Source organism: Euleptes europaea, chromosome 8, assembly GCF_029931775.1.
Source record: "Euleptes europaea isolate rEulEur1 chromosome 8, rEulEur1.hap1, whole genome shotgun sequence".
NCBI lineage: Eukaryota > Metazoa > Chordata > Lepidosauria > Squamata > Sphaerodactylidae > Euleptes > Euleptes europaea.
In genome coordinates, this window is record NC_079319.1 from 10,036,463 (window position 1) to 10,058,087 (window position 21,625).

Consider the following 21,625-nt stretch of genomic DNA (forward strand, 5'->3'; position numbering starts at 1 on the left):
TATTCAATGCTAACTAATGATGACATAATGCAATATAAGCAGTAATTGTGTTTTATGATTTAAACATGTAAACATTATACTATTGATTCATAAATGAATGTAATGAAAGCGTATTATGCTGGAGATGAGAATGATGTTAAAATTGAGTATATAGAGTATACACAAAACTCAACACTGACTATTTGAGAAATAGTATGCTTAGCTTAAAGGAAGTGGATGTCCAAATATGGTCTTCTGAAGTAGAGCAACCAAGCACATTCCTAAAGTGGGGCTACATAGTAACCCTCATTCAGGGATGTTTTAACTCCTTTCCAAGGTGATTGAAACAGTATAAATACAGGCACAGAAAGGCTAGATTTTCAGACCTCATTCAGAGTGTCTCAGAAGGTGGTGTCGGTATGTATGTCTTTGAATTATTATTCTAGATAATAGGGGGTTACCGCACTTTGTATTCTCAGCGATGTATTAAGAGTTTGAAAATGTTGTAAAAAACATCACTTTAAAAGGGTTTTTGGATACCACGGCTTATAAATGGTTGGAAGATGTATTCACAGCTAAAGGGGACAAACAAAGTGCGAACAGTATTTTTTATAACGTTTTCAAACTCTTAATACATTGCTGGGAATACAAGTGCGGTAACAGCCATTGTGAGTTAGATACTTTGAACTAAATCAGACTTATTTGACGGTTAAAAGTTGGATTTTAAATCTGAGTAGTATGTAAGGCGTGCTTTACTGCATACATTGTAACTGAATACATTGTTACTGCATACATTGTAACTGAGTGTAAAGACTTTGTAACTTGCATTTAGGCGTATAAGACAACCCCCCCATTTTTACAGTTAAAATTTAGAGTTTGGGATTGTCCCGAGTCCGCGGCCTAGGGTCGGCCCTCAGGACTGCGCCCCAACCCCGTGGCCGCCCCCAGACCTCCTGGAGTGGCCCAACCCGAGTCCGCGGCCTGGGGCCAGCCACCAGTCCTCCTGGGGCGGCTCAACCCCCGGGGACATGGACAGAGCGGAGGCGGCTCCCCAGGGAGATTCTCCAGTCCGGTTCGGAATTCAGCATCCGGCGTATAAGACGACACCCGGCGTATAAGACGACCCCCGACTTTTGAGAAGATTTTCCTGGGTTAAAAAGTAGTCTTATACGCCAGAAAATACAGTATTTACTAGAAGTACATCAATAAAAAGACTTGCTTTTTAAAAGTAGGTAAAGTTGTTGAGTCCTGCTTAGTAGGTGACTATCTGAATAAGATAACATTTCACTTCTCAGGAAGTGGTCTATTCTAAGAGTATAGTCACTCAAAGGCACGACCCGCTTCAACCATCTGGCTCGGTTTTGAGAAAATATTTTTTTTTAAATTCTAATGAATCACTTGATGTTTAAGAGTTTCTTATGGCAAAGTGAACTCAATCAAAACGAGTCAGTTGAACTATCAAATAGGGATAATTGTACAAGGCAATTCACAATAACTGGAACTCCAGACAAATCAGGATGAATAGCAATCAAAGTCAGAAGAAAACCCTGAATTAGTAATGGCTAATCAGAACCAGTGGGTTACAGATCAAATAACCAGTGGGTTCTAAATCAAATCAAGCCTGAAGTGACCCTAGAAGCTAAAATGACTGAACTGAGGCTGTCATACTTTGGTCACAGCATGAAAGGACAGTCATGTCAGGAAAAGTTGAAGGCAGACCCAACAAGAGATGGATTGACTCTATAAAGGAAGCCACAGCCCTCAATTTGCAAGATCAGAGCAAGGCTGTTAAAGATAGGACATTGATTCATAGGGTCACCGTGAGTCAGAAGCTACTTAACGGCGCATTACACACACACAATCAGAACCTCTGGGTTTTAATGTTCAGAGATGACTGAAGCCAGTGTAGTGTAGTTAATGCACTGGATTAGGAGTAAGCAGGTCCAGGTTCAAAATCCCCATTCTGCCTTGGAAACTTGCTGGGGCCGCCATCTCACAACTTAACCTACCATTTGTGAGGTGTGGGTAAAATGGAAGAGGGGGCAACAGTGGTGTGAGTCTTTCTTAACAGAGCCATAGCCAAATTGATTATTGGCGCACTGTTCATTGGTACATCTTGAAGATGTCAGCTTTTCAGTGGTGCCTTGTTCATTGGTATGTTGAAAGGATGGTGTCTGTCCATGGGTACACTGACTTCTTTACAGCCATTGCTCTTTTCATTCACCTCAAAATTCCTGTAACCCCTACGTGCAAAAGCAGTAGAACATCTTTGGCCCTGTTTGGGGAAGCTGAATCTTTGGTGACTTTGGATTTGGCAGCAGCCAACGTTTACTGTTATTGTGGGCAGGATCTATATACTTTTACTGTTATTGTGGTACTTGAAGCAGCAGAGAACTGGGGAAATGGATTTACAGACACTGCAATCCCCTTTTGTCTGCGGATGCATAATGAGAGTTGACACCAGAGCTGGGATAATCAAATGGCCAACTGTATTTTATTGTTCAAGAGGGATCTGCAGCACACACAAGCCAAAACATCCCCATAATTAACTGCAGTGCGGGCAATTGTTGGGATGCCGAAGAGTCAGGCTTCCTCTTTTTGTGCATCCCCGCTCTTAGGGCGAGACCCACCCTGGCTCGGAGCCATCACGTGTGGTACGGCTCATGCTCTTCCTTGCCAAGCCTTCTTTAGAGCTCGAGGGAGGTGTGCCACGTCCAATCCACCCCAGCCGCGAGGTCTGTAGGTAAAGGATAGCAGCACCCCTCAAGGAGTTTCTGTCCAGGTCACTGCCAGGCACCGAGGCCCCAGGCTTGGTCTGAGGGTTACTCCTTCATCTTCCAAACTGATGCCTCGGGGTGCTCACCGGAGTTGTAACGTGAAATGGATTTATAGACACGGCAATCCCCTTTTCTTGTCATACTGCATGTGGCAAGGAAAGGAAGGAAGATATTTCTACAGATTACAAGGCAGTGATGAGGGGTCCAAGCTGGTTTATGGATCTGTCTGTGTGTCCTTGTAAGTGCAGGGATGTCTTCGTGATCAAACAATGTGAACTTTATCAGTAGCAGTGATGTGAGCGTTCTGGGAAAATCTGAATAGGAACTTTGCAGATTCAAATATAAATAATGTTGACAAAGGAAGGCACGTACGCCATGTACAAGCCTGAACCATGTGCAAGCATTGGGGTTTGTCCATGTTTCTTTTCCCACATTTAGCTCATCTAACATGATTGATTTGCAGCACAAACAAGCCCTGAAAACTGTAGATAGCAGACTGTATTTACATAAGTGGGGCAGAATTTTTTCCATGGAAAAATACAGCACCAGAGAACTTTCTGGAAAGATTTCCAACCTCACATCACTGGTAAGTGGTACCAGGCCACTCTTTAATGCTAGAGGTGTTCACACACACACACACACTGTGGTGGTGGCTTTTACTATTTGGGTTGCCAACCTCCAGGTGGTGGCAGGAGATCTCCTGCTATTACAACTGATCTTCAGCCGATAGAGATCAGTTCACCTGGATAAAAGGGCCTCTTTGGCAATTGGACTCTATGGCATTGAAGTCCCTCCCTCCCCAAACCTCACCCTCCTCAGGCTCCACCCCAAAAACCTCCCGCTGGTGGCGTAGAGGGACCTGGCAACCCTATTTGCTATGCTTCATTTTTTCTTCCATTCCTTCTTGGCAAACAAGTGACCAAATTCATAAAAATGTTGCACTGCAATAAAGTTTCTTAATTCTTCTAACAAGTTCAATAGTGCTGAGCCTTAGTCCTTAACTAAATTGGCAGGAATTGTATTTAATGAGACAAGTTGGTTGGAGCCTCCTGTTTCTGCGTCAGCAGTCTATTGTGTTACAAGACCTTGTGACCTCTAACATGGTAAATTGGCAGGGGTGAGGAAGAAAACCTTCTTTGGGCTCTAAAACATTAATTTGCTAATGGCAGCAGTCACAATGAACTTTGTATCTTGCCTTCTTGACGATGGAAATGGTTTTCGAATTATGTAAGAACCAGGTTTCGCAGTTGAGCTAACCAAAAGTTGCGGTACTCTGAGAACAGTTTACTTTGGTAAGCAAAGCAATGAGGAAATGTTACAGATTCACCAAGCTTACAGAAATTGGTTAGGTGCAGTTTTGTTTCTCAAAATGACTAGAGGGTCATAATACGAGCTTGGAAACTTGGCTGCCCTATTGCATGGCCCCCATCCCATTTATTTCCTTGAGATCAGTTATAAAAATTACCTCCTACACCACTTCTGTATAGATGTTCCTGTGGGAACTAGATTTCTTTGCCTAGACTTTGTGAAGTTCCCTGTGCACAGAGAACAAAATCTAGTTTCTCTGTACATTCAGCATATATGAAAGTGAGTTGCATAAAGTGAATAACAATTTAGTATTGCAGTGAGTTAGGCCCAATTCAAGCATGTTGCTGGGTTATATAGCTAGTGACTGAATTTTGGTTGTGTAAATAGTGTGGTAAGCTGCAGTACTGCAGTCAAAAGCTCTGCTGACTCCCTAGCCCACATTGTTTTAGCGTGTCCTCAAAATAATATTGCACGAAATAAGTATATCACTCCCTGGATAAAACAGCTAAAGACACTTTCTGAGAAGTGGATACTGTGTTATCTGCTGTCAAATAGATCGGTCAATTGCGTGAGAGATATGGCACCTTTTCTCTTTATAGTATCAAGGAAAAATTAAATTTCATTTCCCCCTTTTAAAGTGTGAAGTGGTTGATGGATAGCCAGTGGCTGTTAAATTTAGGGAAAGGAAAAGCTCTGCTCACAACCAGAGTTCGATCCCGAACCACCCTGTAAACATAGTCTGCCTAGTAAGCGTCAGGATGTGACATCACCCCATGGGTAAGTAATGACCTGGCGCTTGCAGAGGGGATTACCTTTACCTTTAAATAGAGTTACCAACTCTGGATTGGGCAATTCCTGGAGATTTGGGGGTGGAGCCTGGAGAAGGTGGGGTATGGGGAGGAGAGGGACCTCAGCATGGTATAATGCCATAGAATGCAGCCTCCAAAACAGCCATTTTCTCCAGGGGAACTGATTTCTGTGATCTGGAGATCAGTTATAATTACAGGAGATCTCCAGGCTCCACCTGGAGGTTTGCAACCCTGTGTGTAAGTATAGTGTACTTTTTCCGATTTAAATTCTGTCCAGATGCCCAAAATATACCAAGTCTTTCCGTAACAGAAAATCTCTTGTGAAATGATAATTATGAGGTTTCACTGTTCCCCCTAGTAAAAACTGATACTAGTCATGATGCATACCTATTCTCTCCAGGATCAGAGGAGCATGCCTATTATGTTAGGTGCTGTGGAACACAGGCAGGCAATGCTGCTTCCATCGTCTTGTTTGTGGACTTCCTAGGGGCACCTGGTTGGCCACTGTGTGAACAGACTGCTGGACTTGATGGGCCTTCATCTGATCCAGCATGGCCGTTGTTATGTTCTTGTACTTATGTATTAAAAACGCATGATTAGAAATATGCTGACCTTCAACCTATCCCAAACTTTGTATAAAGAGAACCCGATTGCACAAATGTAGAAATCTAGTCTTTTGTGTTGCAAATATTAGTTTCAATTGATATTTTTGACTTCTTTGTTTAGGTACCAGCTACTGACAATGTCGGTGGAAGTCCAAGAAGCGCATATTGCAGAAGTGAAGCCTCTAGTAGAGAAAGATGAGGTACGCAGAACTGAGTGACGGTGCTCTGTGCTTCTTAAATGGGTCTAGAGCAGGAACTCTTTCTCTTGACTCAACAAGGACCCCCATGTCTGTCTCTCTTCTGAGATGCTAGTAGTCTGCTGTACCATGCTGTCTTACCGGGAAGTAGTAGTAATGACCAGGGTGAGGAGTAATGTTCAGTTGCCATATTTTACCCAAAATAATGTCCTAAGGTATTTTAGATGGGGAGTAGGGGAGACTGTAGCCCATCAAGGTTGGTTTTATTGACCTCCTAGTGCCCCTTTGTTGGTCTTCATGAGCTTTGCACTGGTGTGACCTAAGCATATGAGGCAGGAACTGGGCGATGCCGCAAAGTTCTTATGCAGCACTCTTGCTGATTGGCGTGACTGGAAGCGCTTGTTGTGTCCATACGAGGTGCCTCTGTGCCCTCACAGTCCTCATTTAACCTTAAAGTCATGGTCTAAGAAGTGCGAATGTGAAAAAAGAACTTTGATCTGAAAACAAACATTTCCAAGCAGCTAAGAACCAGTATTAAAAACCTGCAGCATTTGCTTATAAAAGTTAAATCACAACTTCCAGATTCTTTTGAAGTTATTGTGTAATTAATGATACTGTTCAACATTTTTCTAGGTCATCACAAATCTCCTGTCTCACTTTGGTGTCCATGTAAGTGTATTTTCCATATGGTAGAAAACTAAATTCAGATGTAATTAACTTGTATGTTCTGAACTAGGTTGTTTGTGCTATGAGTAATAGGACTAAAAATAATATGCTAATACACTACAATAGATCCTTCTAAAAAACCACGCAAGACAATGCGCACATATGGGAAAATGCATTTCTGATGGTTCAATGTACACCAAATTATTAAAATGTTTAGAATGTGTTTAAAGGGTATATAAAACATACATGAATTTGGGTCCCATCCCCAAGATAAATCATTATGTATCTGCAAAAATTCTAAAATATTCCATTATACAGAAAGATCCAAAATATAAACCACTTCTGGTCCCAAACAGTCTGGATAAGGGATACTCCGCCTGTATTACAAGATAGGAAAAAAGAGGAGGTTTGGCTGTACCAAATATTAAATTGTACCGTCAAGTTACCGCACTAGACTGGGTGTCAGACTGGGTGATTGATCCGAATTGAAGGAATGTAGAGCTGGAATTAGTTAATATAAAGAGGGAATACATAACTATTTATCGATTAAGAAGTCATTAAGAACAATTCACACTCAAGATGGAAGACATATTTTGAGAGATGGTTTGTTAAGAATATGGTTTCAGTGCAGAAGTAGAATAAGTCCATCAATTTCACCATTGACCTTTCTAGTTGATGTTTACTGCCATAACAGTTCAAGAAAGAAAATTGGTTTCATAATTTATGAGAATATAATGGATCATTTAGGAAAAATAAAATCTTGCAAACAGTCAAAGATGAAGCAAATAATATTCTGTAGTTATATCAGTAAATGGTATCAAAATTGGAAGAACAAAGAATGTGGTCAATTAAGACGGAAGACTTTCGAACAACTAATCACTAGAGACTCGACATTTATTAGGAAAAACATATAAAATGTTATTGCAATATGATACTGAAACAGACTGGCAGCAGCTCTCCAGGGTCTCAGGCAGAGGTCTTTCACATCGCCTACCTGCCTAGTCCCTCTGGCTGGAGATGCCGGGGACTAAACCTGGGACCTTCTGCGTGTCTTCCTTTAGCCATCTTTTTTTCTTCTAGACTGAGAAGTGGCAGACTCTCCAGCCGTTCCTAATATGAAAGGTGCTGCAAACCTCCTATCTTGGTTGGAAGGGCTGGTTGGCTGCTGTCAAAGCAACAAGGACAAGCAGTTGTATCGGTTTAAAAGCCTCTGTCTGTAGTGGGTACAAAAGTGTACCTGCCTGCTAGTACTGTGCTGCTGCAGTCCTTGCTCTTCGCAAGTACTAGTCACAAGCTCCCTTGATAGGAAAGCTCACTATGATGAGGGCAGGTGCCTGTACTTAGGTGCCCTGCCCAATGTAGTGTAGTGGTTAAGAGCGGCGGACTCTAATCTGGTGAACCGGGTTTGATTCCACACTCCTCCACATGAAGAGTTGGTTTTTATATGCCAACTTTCTCTACCACTTAAGGAAGAATGAAACCAGCTTGCCATCACCTTCCCTTCCCCACAGCAGACACCCTGTGAAGTAAGTGGGGCTGAGAGAGCTGTGACGAGCCCAAGGTCATCCAGCTGGCTTCATGTGTAGGAATGGGGAAACAAATCTAGTTCACTAGATTAGCATCCGCCACTCATGTGGAGGATCAGGGAATCAAACCCGGTTGTCCAGAGCAGAGTCCACCGCTCCAAACCACCGTTCTTAGCCACTACACCACGCTGGCTGATGGGTGGCCTCAGGTTAGTCACAGTTCTCTGAATTCTCTTGGCCCCACCTATCTCACAAGGTGTCTATTGTGGGGAGGGGAAGGGAAGGCGAATGTAAGCCACATTGAGACTGCTTAAAGGTAGAGAAAAGCGGGGTGTGAAAACCAACTCTTCGTTTTTGTGCACACCTGCCTTCTTCCAGCCTTGCATTCCTGTTGACCTGCTGTGGGTTGTTGGGTTTGAACTGCTGAACCTCAAATCTGAGTGAGGAAAATAGCACCGCTGGCCAAATCCTTGTTCTTTTATGATCAAAGCTGAGGAAGGGCAACCAGATTAAACAGCGTCGTGAGCCAGTTCCCAGGCAACATTCTGTTGTTGCTGGGGATTTGGCTCAAATCTTTGTTTGATCTGGTCTTCGTTCCCTGGCTTTGGTACTGTTCAAAATAGCACAACAGTGAGGAGTATTTGGTCAGCGGTGTCTTACTTCTTGTCCATGTCTAAGCTTCAAACCTCTTAAAGTGTGTTTATGGTGGAAAGATGACGATAAATCATTTTTTCTTGTTTTAGCCTTTACCGACTTTAAGGCTTGTTTATCCCACTTGGGTAACTCTAGAGATAACCCTTTCCCCCCATGGATACTGTGATTTTATAAAAGGATGGCTTGCAATGTGCTGTCACAATCCTCCCCAGGCATTTTTTTTGCACAGAAAACCTTCATTACTCATAGCTTTCAAGCTCTTATAATGATCCTTCGAGGAATTTAAGGTGATCCACCCATGGACTTTGTCTTCCACTGCCCTGTGAAACAGGTTATGGGCCAGTTTCAGGTGCGTAGCTATGCTAGTCTGCTGAAGAAGAGCAAGAATTGAATCCAGTAGCACCATAAAGACCAATAAGATTTACAGAGTATACACTTTCAAGAGTCCAAGCACCCTTTGTCAGCTTTGTGTGTGTAAAGTGCCATCAAGTCGCAGCCGACTTATGACAACCCCTTTTTGGGGGTTTTCATGGCAAGAGACTAACAGAGGTGGTTTGCCAGTGCCTTCCTCTGCACAGCAACCCTGGTCTCCCATCCAAATACTAACCAGGGCTGACCCTGCTTAGCTTCTGAGATCTGACGAGATCAGGCTCTCCTGGGCCATCCAGGTCAGCTTTAAGTAGGTACAAAGATTGCTGAGGCCGTAGGTCCAAATCAGAAGGTAGGAGAGGTGTTGCAAAGAAGGGAATCAGGATGCAAAGGGAGAAGAATAGTTGGTTTTTATATGCTGACTTTCTCTACCACTTAGGAAGAGTCAAACTGGCTTACAATCACCTTCCCCTCCCCATAACAGACACCCTGTGAGCTAGGTGGGGGTGAAAGAGCTCTAAGAGAGCTGTGACTAGCCCAAGGTCACCCAGTTGGCTTCATGTGTAGGAACCAACCTGGTTCACCAGATCAGAGTCCACTGCTCCAAATCAACACTCTTAACCACTACACCTTGCTGGTGCAGCATGATTAGAGCAGGTGAGAAAACCTTAAGTGCAGAAAATTAGCATCTGTGGAGAGAGAACAACATAAGAAAAGCCCTCCTGGATCAGACCAAGGCCCATCAAGTCCAGCAGTCTGCTCACACAGTGGCCAACCAGGTGCCTCTAGAAAGCCCCCAAACAAGATGACTGAGATAAGAATCCTGTGTTCTTATCAGCTCTTGGTGGGTCCATTGTTCTGAATTTGCAAATGAATTTAAGTTCAGCAATCTTTGGTTGTAATCTCACTGTGAAGCTTTTTTGTTTGACAGTGGGTTAGGGGCCAGTCATTCCCTTTCAGCCTAGATGTATGACACAGAATTGACATTGGGCACTTTCCTACATGCTGAATAATGGACTTTCAATCCGCTTCAAGGAATAATGGACTTTCAATCCACTTCTTGACACTGAGAGACAGTCCTTCAGTGTTACTCCTCTGAAGATGCCTGCCACAGCTGCTGGCGAAACGTCAGGAAAGAAAATACCAAGACCACGGTTACACAGCCCGGATAACCCACAAGAACCACTTCAAGGATCGTTTGCAAGTAGATTTTGGCTGTTTATGCATGGGAGGTTTTGCCTTGGATTTGCCTCTCTCTAGATCAGTGGTTCCCAACCTTTTTTTGACCAGGGACCACTAGGACTTTTTTGTTCGGTACAGGGACCCCAAGGTTCAAAATAAAAATTCTGAGAATTTGAAAATAAACTTTAATCATAACTGTTAGTTAAACGTTAAACTTAGAATAATATTTGAATATATATATTTATAATAGAGAACTTTTCATTGAAAATATTAATTTATTATGGGTTTATAACTTTGTTTCGCGGACCTTAATTTAGTTCTCGCGGACCCCTGGGGGTCCATGGACCCCCGGTTGGGAACCAGTGCTCTAGATGCATATTTTCTCGCTCTGAGGCAGGAAGGCGTCTTCAGCTCGGGTTCTTTTCCTTTCATTGCTAGGGAGGCAGGAATCAAAAATATTTAGGCCTTCCTGTCTCCTGGAGGAAATGACCCCCTCCTTTCTAAGAGCTCCAGTTTAGTTTCCTGCCTTCGTTAGGGAAGCAATGTTGGCAGCTTTCCGCTGCCCTTTCTATATTTAAAAGAAATAGGAAACTAGTTTTTTCTCAGTTTTTAGTATAATTGTAGTCTGTTGTATTTCCCCCCCCCCTTGTCCGTCCAAACTTTCAAAACTCTGCATGGGGGCTTATTGTTGAGTTTTGAGAATTTGGATGGGGAAAATGTGCATCTAAAGAGTGGCAAATCTAAGGCAAAACCTTCTATGCATAAATGGCCTTTGTCATTTCACACAGTAATATCCAGATGCAAAGTGCATTGGAAGCAGATTGAAAGTGGATTATTCAACTTGTGGGAAAATGCCCATTGTTCTTGACACAGATACTCTACAGAGTAGGCATTTTAACCTGGGTCTCCACAAACCCAGTCAGATGTTCTTAGCAACTGTATCATTCAGCGTGTCTTATATACGAGTGGAACAGTACAGGCATTAAGATGAATTTTGCGTTAAATCAGGACATCACAACTTAAATAGTTGCATAACGATGCCTTAAATAGCAAAATGATACTGTTCTTAGTTTTGTGGCTCTCTTCACTGTTATGTGTCTGTGCTAGATCTAGGCAGCTTTCCCGAATTCTTTGTTTTCTTGCCATAAGCTCCCAGGCTCCATCTGCCTATATCTTGAAGACGTTGTATGCGCTTACTGCCATATATATGGCTGTAGGTGGCAGAAATGAGTCGAGCAGCCTCAAAGTAACCTGCCTCCTGGCCCTCTGACCATTAGCTGAACTCTTTCTAAAGCGATGTGTTTGGTTTATTAGAGTCTTTGCCGTACCGTGGCATGATGGGCTGTGTGGAAACAGTTGAAGGCTCCACACAGTGAGGAGGGTAGGAGAGGGAAAATGTCTGTACTTAAAGAAGCTGGGGAAAATGCACAATTTAACCTAGAGCTTTGTATCAGCTAGCATGCAGAACTAAAAAACAAAAACAAATGAGTCCTTAGTATCTCTCCTGCTGTATGCCATGCACGTATAATAGCATTAAGGATGCCATATATAGCAGCCTGGAGGACAGTACGTGCTTTGCACCATGCTAGTCAAGCTTGTGATGTACATTTTACCTGGCAATCCAAGCTACTTAAATCTGCTTCTTACTGAAGGTGGTAAACCTGTGTCTGGTCTATACTGCTTCACACCACAGGTGCGATCTTGCAGGACTGAATGCTGCTTCTTACAAGAAAAGTTCTTCACACAGAGATGTCAAAAACGTTTTCTGTCTGTGTGTGTGTGTGAAGTGCCGTCAAGTCACAGCCGACTTATGGCGACCCCTTTTGGGGTTTTCATGGCAAGAGACTAACAGAGGTGGTTTGCCAGTGCCTTCCTCTGCACAGCAACCCTGGTATTCCTTGGTGGTCTCCCATGCAAATACTAACCAGGGCTGACCCTGCTTAGCTTCTGAGATCTGACGAGATCAGGCTAGCCTGGGCCATCCAGGTCAGGGCTTTCTGTCTGTAGGGACTGTTTTTTTAAAGGAGGGACATTCCATCATGCGAGCCCCCTCCTGCCGATTAAAGTGACACAGCCCAGTCACAGATCTATCACTGAAGTCGCTCTGAATTCTGGATTTATAGTATGAATTTAATTCTGGTCCACTCATGTCACAAGCAAAGGTAGAGACAATGGCCACTACCAATAGGATCTCCATGAAGACCTGATTGGGTGGTGGTGATAACAACTTCCAAAAATAACATTAGCTCAATGTTAGACTTTGACTTCATGTGTAGGAGTGGGGGGAACAAATAGAGTTCACCAGATTAGTGTCCGCCACTCGTGGAGGAGTAGGGAATCAAACCCGCCTCTCCAGATCAAACCACTGCTCTTAACCACTACACCATGCTGGTTCTCTCATTTCACGATGTCCTTTAGCTGAAAATATAAATGGACTCAGTTTTTTAAAGTATTCTGCTTAAGCTGACATCAACTGATACAAAAGATACTGTCTATGGTGTCCTGTTGGTAGCTGCTTCTTCATGCATGTAAGTTACCAGCTGATGCCAATAGACAAGCGATGAACATGCATTGTGTGAACTGACTCTAAATAGAGAGACTTAGGAGACACTTTTGAAGGGGGGGGGGGAATTATCTGAATATAACATGCGTTGCTGTGGCATTTTAGACAAGCCGGGTTAGTGGCATGTGATTTTATGCCAAACAAAAGAAGCTGGTCTCAGAGTGCATAGCCATTAGTGAGTTCCTCTTGATGTTCATTTGGAATTGGCATACAATTTTATCTGCTAATGAAAACCATTGTCACTTGAACTGCTTAACGGCCATAGTTCAAAATGGAAATGGCCTCCCTCAGTTTTCTGTTTGTTTAACATTTGCGTGCAGTTATTAGACTACCGAGCAGGAACATTCCTTTTTAAAATTGAGAGATGCACGAACAGATGGCACATTTGTCTTTATCCTTCTATCGGCTTAGTGTACCTTGGATTTTTTTTTTCAATATAGTGTTTTAATACAGATCGGTCAGTAAAGAGCCTCTTACTGTAACGTCGTTGTTTATTAGGATGTGCCCGCCATCTGTTTTCAGCATGTAACCCGTTTGGAGGGGGAATACTTGCTAAAATCATATTGGCGTATCTCTAGTTCAGTCATACTGTGAATCTGGAAACTTGGACATGGTGAAAAGATTTTGATTTGGGTGTGTGCTTGGGTGTTCTCTTGAATTCCTTAGCAAGTAACCTCTTGCTCTTACATGGGAAAATATTCAGTTCTCAATCCAGCAGTGGAGTCTTTAATTATCAACATCGTAGTTCCTGAAGGGAGCAGTTAGAATCTATACACTGTAGTGTGTAGTGGTTAAGAGCAGCGGCTTGGAGCGATGGACTCTAATCTGGAGAACCGGGTTTGATTCCCCACTCCTCCACATGAGCGGCGGAGGCTAATCTGGTGAACCGGGTTAGTTTCCCCACTCCTCCACATGAAGCCAGCTAGGTGATCTTGGGCTAGTCACAGTTCTCTTAGAGCTCTCTCAGCCCCACCCACCTCCCAGGGTGTCTGTTGTGGGGAGGGGAAGGGAAGATGATTGTAAGCTGGTTTGCTTCTTCCTTAAGTGGTAGAGAAAGTTGGCATATAAAAGCCAGCTCTTCGTCTTTTTCTTAAAAAGTTCCCCAAAATATTGTTGAAGGCTTTCACGGTCAGAGTTCATTGGTTCTTGTAGGTTGTCCGGGCTGTGTGACCGTGGTCTTGGTATTTTCTTTCCTGACGTTTCGCCAGCAGCTGTGGCAGGCATCTTCAGAGGAGAGACACTGTCCTTCAGTGTTACTCCTCTGAAGATGCCTGCCACACAGCCCGGATAACCTACAAGAACCAAAGTTCCCCAAAGGTCCAGCATCTATGTAATGAAGCTGAGGCCCAGCTTGCCACTTTATGTGCTCTGCTCTCCAGTGACAAATGATTCAATTCATACATGATAAGAGAGAGAGATGGACCTCCCCTAAACACATGGAGTGGGGGATATTTGTGATGGGCTCTAGCTACTTGCAGCATGTCTTGTGTGTGTGTAATGGAGGAGGAGCTCCCTCTTGCTTTACATGCACGCCACAGCGAGTGCTTCAGTCAGTGGGCAGTATGAGGACTTAGCTTGACATCTGTTTTCAGGGCTGCTGCTTAACAATATTTCATGTGAGGGCTGTGGGCGGGCTCATCAGGTTATCTTCTCAACACCAAAAGCTACAGCTGTCCAAAAAAAGGGTCACTTTTGGTCTGTTTGTTTTTTAATCCATGCAGGAATATTGGAGCATGTGTATCAGAGGTTATTGAACTTTGGTCTTTACTAAGGACTGCCAATTCCACATGAGCCGCCAATTTTGCCTGGGTCTTTCTCACCCCATTGGCAGTCTCATAAGAACATAAGAGAAGCCCTGCTGGATCAGACCAAGGCCCATCAAGTCCAGCAGTCTGTTCACACCGTGGCCAACCAGGTGCCTCTAGGAAGCCCACAAACAAGACAGCTGCAGCAGCACCATCCTGCCTGTGTTCCACAGCACCTAATATAATGGGCATGCTCCTCTGATCCTAGAGAGAATAGGTATGCGTCATGACTAGTATCCATTTTAACCAGTAGCCATAAATACCTCTCTCCTCCGTGAACATGTCCACTCCCCTCTTAAAGCCTTCCAAGTTGGCAGCCATCACCACATCCTGGGGCAGGGAGTTCCACAGTTTAACTATGTGTTGTGTGAATAAATACCTCCTTCTGTCAGTTTTGAATCTCTCACCCTCCAGCTTCAGCAGATGACCCTGTGTTCTGGTATTATGGGAAAGGGATAAAAGCTTCTCCCTGTCCACTCTCTCCATACCATGCATAATTTTATAGGCCTCTATCATGTCTCCCCTTAACCACCTTCTTTCCAAGTTGAACAGCCCTAAGCGTTTTAACCGCTTCTCATAGAGCAGTTGCTCTAGCCCCCTGATCATTTTGGTTGCTCTTTTCTGCACCTCCTCTCAGTTCTAATGCTCTCACGCACACATTGCCGAATGTGAGGGCACCATCAAAAAGCAATGCTTGCTCAGCATGGTACGCAGACGTATTAACTTCCCCCTCCTGACAGCTCCGTTTATTCCGAGAGGGTTGGTTGGAGCGATTCATATAATGGGTTTATAAATAGTTTAAATTGACAGTCCCAGGGTATATCCTGACCTCTAGAGGTTAGCACAAAATAATCGCTTGGCGCAGTAAATCCTGCCCCCTGGTAGCTGCGTTCATTATGGTGAGCAGCTCCTGCATGCGGTCTCTTCACTTCAATGTCGTCTGTAGGAATGTGTCTCTCCTACACCGAAGGAGCACCTCAAAAAGCTGTGATTAAACCGTGAGCTGCCCCTCTCCCCATTGTCTGTTTATGGAGCGGGGTGGCAGAAATGATTACATTTCCCCCTGCACTTCCTCGATTTCATAACTCCTTGACCTTGTCTTTGTTTTTTTACTTTTCATACGATTCCAAAGGTCTGCCTAGTGAAGCGCCCCTGCGTTGCATCTGACAAAGAGGACTGTAGCGCCCAAGAGCTTGTACCGGAACGTAGTTTTGTCAGCATTTAAAGTAATGCTCAGCAGCTTCTTGTTTTCATACGATGCTGACAAAGAGAAGGCAGGCAGGGGTCGTTCCCTGAATTACCTGGAGCTCTTTTATCACCTAGCAGCAAGGCGATCCTTGGTCCACTTATGCGGAGAACTCAAAGCCTGTGCTAAAAGCCACACAGCAGATACCAGTTGCGTTATCCGCAAAGGTCCTGATTGTTTCCTCCCTGCCGTCGCTCCTCCCAGCCCCCCACCCCAGTTGTCTGTGCTATACGGAATGGGTTCTTGCGGTCAAACCTGTCTTAAATCCTACTTAAGAATGACGTCTTTCTGAACTAGTTTGTGTTAGTTTTTCGGAGATGCATTGTGGGAGGCGTGGGCTTAGGCAGAACGGCTTGGCTATATAACCCAGCTTACCAGAGTCCCCAAGGAAAACCTGACCCTTAGTTTCTCGCCGGACTCCTTGTGATATCAAACTGCACTGTCTAAAGATGGTGCTGGATGTTGAAGATACTGCCTATTTATTGCATAACGATGTAAGTATTTCAGAGGGAGAGGGACGGTGATAACTGAAATGGATCATTCAACTTGTAACTCTGGATTGGAAAACGTAAAGGCTGATTCAGTTGCAAAGTACCTGTATACTGAAGTGCTTCTGAATAATACTGGCGTGGAATTGGATGAACCCTTTTATTGCAAGATAGTTTTGTAGCTTTTTTCTTTTTTGGGGGGGGGCACATCTCATTCCTGGTTATGTGGTCCTGAAAGAGCTTCATATTTTAAGGTCTCTCACATACGGCAAAAAATAAGTGCTTTGTGCAAACATTTGTTTGGATCTGAACTACATTTTCTAGCAGCAGAATGGGACTTTCCTGCCTCCCACTGATTCCCACAAAATACTGCTCTGGGGAAATAGTGGACCTTGAGGAATTACATGAGAGGGTTCTGCAATGGATCAGGGGATCAGTGGAAATTGTCAGATTAGTTTGGATCCAACCCATTGTATAGTACTGTAGGAATACCTTTAAGTGATCTAATCTGGTCTAACTGTTGATTGGTTTGGCTTGTTTGACTTATTGATCAACAATCTCATAATTTGCTTTTTGACTGTCCATCTCACATTGTTTGAGAGCAAGTTGTAAATTTGAAGGTATCCGAAGGTGAGCGTTCATGGCAATGTAGAGGAAGGTCCTGGCATAAGTACCAATGGATATTAGTAGAATAAATTCCTAGCAATTACCTGTAAAATTTGTCAAGGATTGCAAGACTTGTAGCCACACCCAGTCTCTTTTACCTATCCATTGGCTTTCTAATAATAGTTCATATATTAATCCCACATGGAGGTAACAGTACAAACAATATTTCTCTACATTTGGATCTTCTCATTTCAGACATGTGTTTTAAGGTGTGTTTTGAGTGTTCAAGTCTAGAAGTGGAAGAGAATCCTCTTCACTCGCCTACTGTGGACTCTAAAATTCTAACATAAATCTCAGACTTACTCAGCATTCAGAGGAGGATTTATTCATTGCATTTGCCCTGCCTATTCTCTAGGGGACTCAAGGTGATATATATATAAGGGCCATTTATGCAGGGCTGTTTCCCTCATTGTCACCCCACCGACTGCTTCAGGGCTTCCTTTTAATTATGCATGCCTTTCCCGACCGACAGAGATCGCCTCGCTGTCCCCACACACTTCTGCGTATTTTGCCCATTTTTCCAGATGCACGTTTTGCCCACGTTTTCTGGATTCTGGCTAAAACAGTGAGGAGCACGAGGTGACCTATGACGGTCGGAAAAGGCATGCATAATCAAAAGGAAGCCCTGAAGCAGTCAACGGGGTGACCGCAGGGAAACAGCCCTGCTAAATGGCCATCGTTTTCTGGTGGCCTCCGTAATCCAGGCATTGGCCACACCCAGACCTGCTTTGGCATGGTTGCTACATCACCTGCTCTGGATCTAAAATAGGACAAGTTATCTTTTCAGCATAATGAAACATGCCTGATAGTGTAGAGCTTTTTCCGGTATTTTTAACAGACCGTTTCCTTGTAAAATGTAGAGGGCAAACACCTATTTGAATCTCTTTGTTCAATATGACCATCCCGGACATTATGTGTGCCAGTGTGTACACTGCGTTCAGCCAGAAAGCCTGGCCAAGATGTTTCCTTGCACTTGGCATAGTATTCTGCAACACTGGAAGCCCCAGCTTATGGTGGTATCAGTCAGGATTTTATTGCTGGATGTAACAGCGCTAGTGGATAGGTTCCAGAACAGCACCTTTAAGAGGTTTTGATGTATCAGATAATTAAAGGGGTACTTGAAGTCTTTGTCGGAGGTAGAAGATTTTTCTGCGTTTTTTTGGCTAGCAGATAAGAGGGGTGTAAACAGACAAAAAACAACAACAACCTAACAGTCCTTCTCTCCTGCAGGAACAAGATGTTGAAACGGTTCATGGGTCTGTCCACGTCACCATGTGTGGGACTCCCAGAGGGAACAGGCCTGCCATTCTGACATATCATGATATTGGACTCAATCGTAAGTTTGATCGCTGGCTATGGCTTGGCCCTTCTCTCATGATTTAATGCACACGGAGAGCCACTTATTGCAATGGCTTTGCATTCTGCAGCCTGATCTAGTTCAAACAACACACATGCTTAAGCAAGCAATCCCCAGGACAGGTCAGATAGGTTAGCAGGTTAGCTGCTGTGAACAAGAATGATTTATTGCAGCAAACATGCAAGAAAAGTATTATTCCATACAACATACAGCTGACTTACATCTCAGCCCCAAGATATAGAAATGGCCTCTGGTTTAGATTAATTTAAGCAAGGTGGACAGGATCAGTCTACTGTTGTCTGTCAGCCACAACAGTGGAATGGGATCTCTGGGTTCAGAGGCAGAACACCTCTGACTTTCAGATGCTGGGGAGCAGTCAGAAGTGAACTCCAAGGGGTCCTTCTTGTGATCTGGCATATGCCATGACTGGCCACTGTTGGAAACAAGATCCTGGACTATATGGATCATTGGCCTAGCTTCCCTGAGTTCCAGTGATCCAGTTTGAGTTGTGAGGCCTCATGGAGGAGGATTGAAATGAGAGGGAGAGAAGGCAATGGAGGTGGGAAAGTCTTAACGTTAAGGTGTAGAAGAATCCAAAGTTAAGACAAAAATCTTCATTTGGAATACAGATTCAGGAACTGAATCATCTGGCTCAAGGATAGGTTAGGGTACGTGCTACACACATTTTTCTAAAGTCAGTCTTGTAGGCATGGCCTGTTAACATAGGGGGGGGAAAGCCCTTTATTAAAGGCAGCTTTGGTTTCTTAGATTTTCTTAAGTCACATACTGAATGGAAATGAGAGAGGCTTTAAGATAACCAGTATCTTTTGCCGCAATGAGAACTTCCTGCAAGGTTCCTCAAAGAGCCTGCTCCCTTTAGACTGTCCTGAATCTACTGCAGTTGGATTCCTAGAATGACCCCAAGTTTTATGGGTGAAAGAGAAAAATTTCTGTATACCTTGTATACTTTTCTTTGATCTCAGTCGTGTGACTCGGCCACTGCCTTTTCTTAACTAGGAGAAGCTTGAGATAGTTGGAACGCTCATTTCATTTATTTTGGGTTAAGCAGGTAGAAATAAAGGTAAGGGAAGTTTAGCACTATAGATGTGTAAACTGGGGAGGTTAAATTAAAACAAAATAGGTGTTTGGTCAGGAGTTCCATATAAAAGTATTCAGAGCTTGTGAAATCTGTTCAGGCTTGGGGCTGGTCAAACACTCCTCATGCTTATCTGCTGTTTCGGATGTTAGTTGTGCTCACGTTCCCCAACTGCATGGTGAACATTCATTCTTCATACTCACATAGACGTTATTTGCTCTTTCCTCAAGATAAAACATGCTTCAACCCCCTCTTCAATTTCGAAGATATGCAGGAGATCACACAGCACTTCGCCGTCTGCCACGTGGATGCCCCTGGACAGCAGGATGGGGCCGCCTCTTTTCCAGCTGGGTAAGCTGGTTCTGCAAATATTGTGTGTGTAAAGTGCTGTCAAGTTGCAACTGGGAGGGGCTGTGGCTCAGTGGTAGAGCATCTGCTTGACATGCAGAAGGTCCCAGGTTCAATCCCCAGCATCTCCAGTTAAAGGGACTAGGCAAATAGGTGATGTGAAAGACCTCTGTCTTGGCATGCAGAAGGTCCCAGGTTCAATCCCGAGCATTTCCATTTAAAGGGACTAGGCAAGTAGGGGATGTGGAAGACCCCTGTTTTGGCATGCAGAAGGTCCCAGGTTCAATCCCCAGCATCTCCAGTTAAGGGGACTAGGCAAGAAGGTGATGTGAAAGACCTCTGCCTGAGACCCTGGAGAGCTGCTGCTGGTCAGAGTAGACAATACTGACTTTGATGGACCAAGGGTCTGATTCAGTATAAGGCAGCTTCATGTGTTCATGTGACTTACGACAACCCAGTAGGGGTTTCAAGATAAGAGACTAACACAGGTGGTTTGCCATTGTCTGCCTCTGCATTAACAACCCTAATATTCCTTGGTGGTCTCCCATTCAAGTACTAACCAGGGCTGACCCTGCTTAGCTTCTGAGATGTGAAAAAAATGAGGCTAACTTGGGCCATCCAGGTGAGTCTGCAAATGTTACATAGAAACAATCTTACAAGGTGGCTTGACGTGCTAGTGTTAAATATTATCAAGGTCAAAATCGAAAGGGGGGGGGGGAAATAACTCATCCCAGAAAACAGATCAAATTGCCAAAATGGTTAAGTAAACCAGCCTCAAAAAAGATTTTCATTTGCGTATACGTTTTTTGAGGCTAGTGTTAAATATTATGGCATTAATATCATCTGTAATGGGAGCAGGAATACATGCAAAGGAGGCAGAACCCATTGCTAGGGAGATACATATTCCTTCATGACTTCTTCTAGCTTACTTTCTATGTATTAATGGACCCAAAGGGTTGAGAGACTTCCATTTCCAGTGAGACGGCATCTGCATTTTTCCTTTTTTCTTCCCATAAGTCAAAGCTCCTCCATGAGTGTTGCTTTCTAAATATCATTAGGACTTTTGAGCTGTGGCAGTCTCTGACTTGCATTTAGGGTCTCCTTGTAGGAGCTTTTCATGCATATCACATGATGACAAATTCACATGTCCATGGGACAAAGAGCTACGGCAGTTCCCACCTTCCTGCCACCTGTACTTTTCTGCATGCAGCTACAAACGTGGCTCACTATAGTTTTGTGGATGCTCACAAAATGTTTTGTGCATTAACGGTGCGCTGTCCTCCACAGTCCTTAAGCATGTGCCTGGTACAATAAAAAGGATATCCCATTATAGGAAAGTGATTGAACACATAAAGCTGCCTTGTACTGAATCAGACTCTAGTTCCATCAAAGTCAGTATTGTCTGCTCAGACAGGCAGTGGCTCTCCAGGGTCTCAGGTAGGGGTCTTTCACATCACCTTCTTGCCTAGTCCCTTTAACAGGAGATGCCGGATTTTGAACCTGGGGCCTTCTGCATGTCAAGTAATGTTTAGTGTTTACAAGGCTAGGTCCAAGCATAGGAATGTGGCTTCTGTGGCATATGCAGCCTTTGGAAGCACCAATATCTGTTGGCCTAACCTCTACTAACACCACATGTACACTTCCAGATAATTTGCAAGTATCATATCTGTCTGCTTAAGCCACTTAACCTGGAGGTCATGGCTCCTGCATTATAGAAAGAAGCTGGTGGTCTTAATAAATAACCTTTGTGGGGCAGTTTTACCTTTGTGAGGCATTACTAGGGCACTTAGTTGGCCGTATGGTTTACGGCTGAGGAGGGTAATGGAAAGAGCTTGACAGCTCCCTAACCTGAACGACAAGGTAAGTAAGTTTCCTTCTGTACATAAGGAGCAATGACCTCCATGCCGAGTAGGCAAACCAGATGGACATGACACAAAGTACCTGCAACTGTGTACATAGAAAATGTTGCATTCGGTGGTGCCCT

The 21,625-nt window shown here is 43.8% G+C and overlaps 1 protein-coding gene across 1 annotated transcript in view; it reads left to right on the forward strand.

Annotated features, from left to right (window-relative positions):
- The first annotated feature begins 5,608 nt into the window (after positions 1-5,608).
- The window catches only part of NDRG1 (N-myc downstream regulated 1), a 32,988-nt gene continuing 16,971 nt past the window's right edge, over positions 5,609-21,625 (forward strand). Inside the window, exons 1-4 of the mRNA XM_056853981.1 lie at positions 5,609-5,678; positions 6,309-6,344; positions 18,071-18,176; positions 19,524-19,644. Of these exons, the coding sequence (XP_056709959.1) occupies positions 5,616-5,678; positions 6,309-6,344; positions 18,071-18,176; positions 19,524-19,644 (326 nt within the window). The 5' untranslated portion in view covers positions 5,609-5,615. The remainder of the gene's footprint in view (positions 5,679-6,308; positions 6,345-18,070; positions 18,177-19,523; positions 19,645-21,625) is intronic.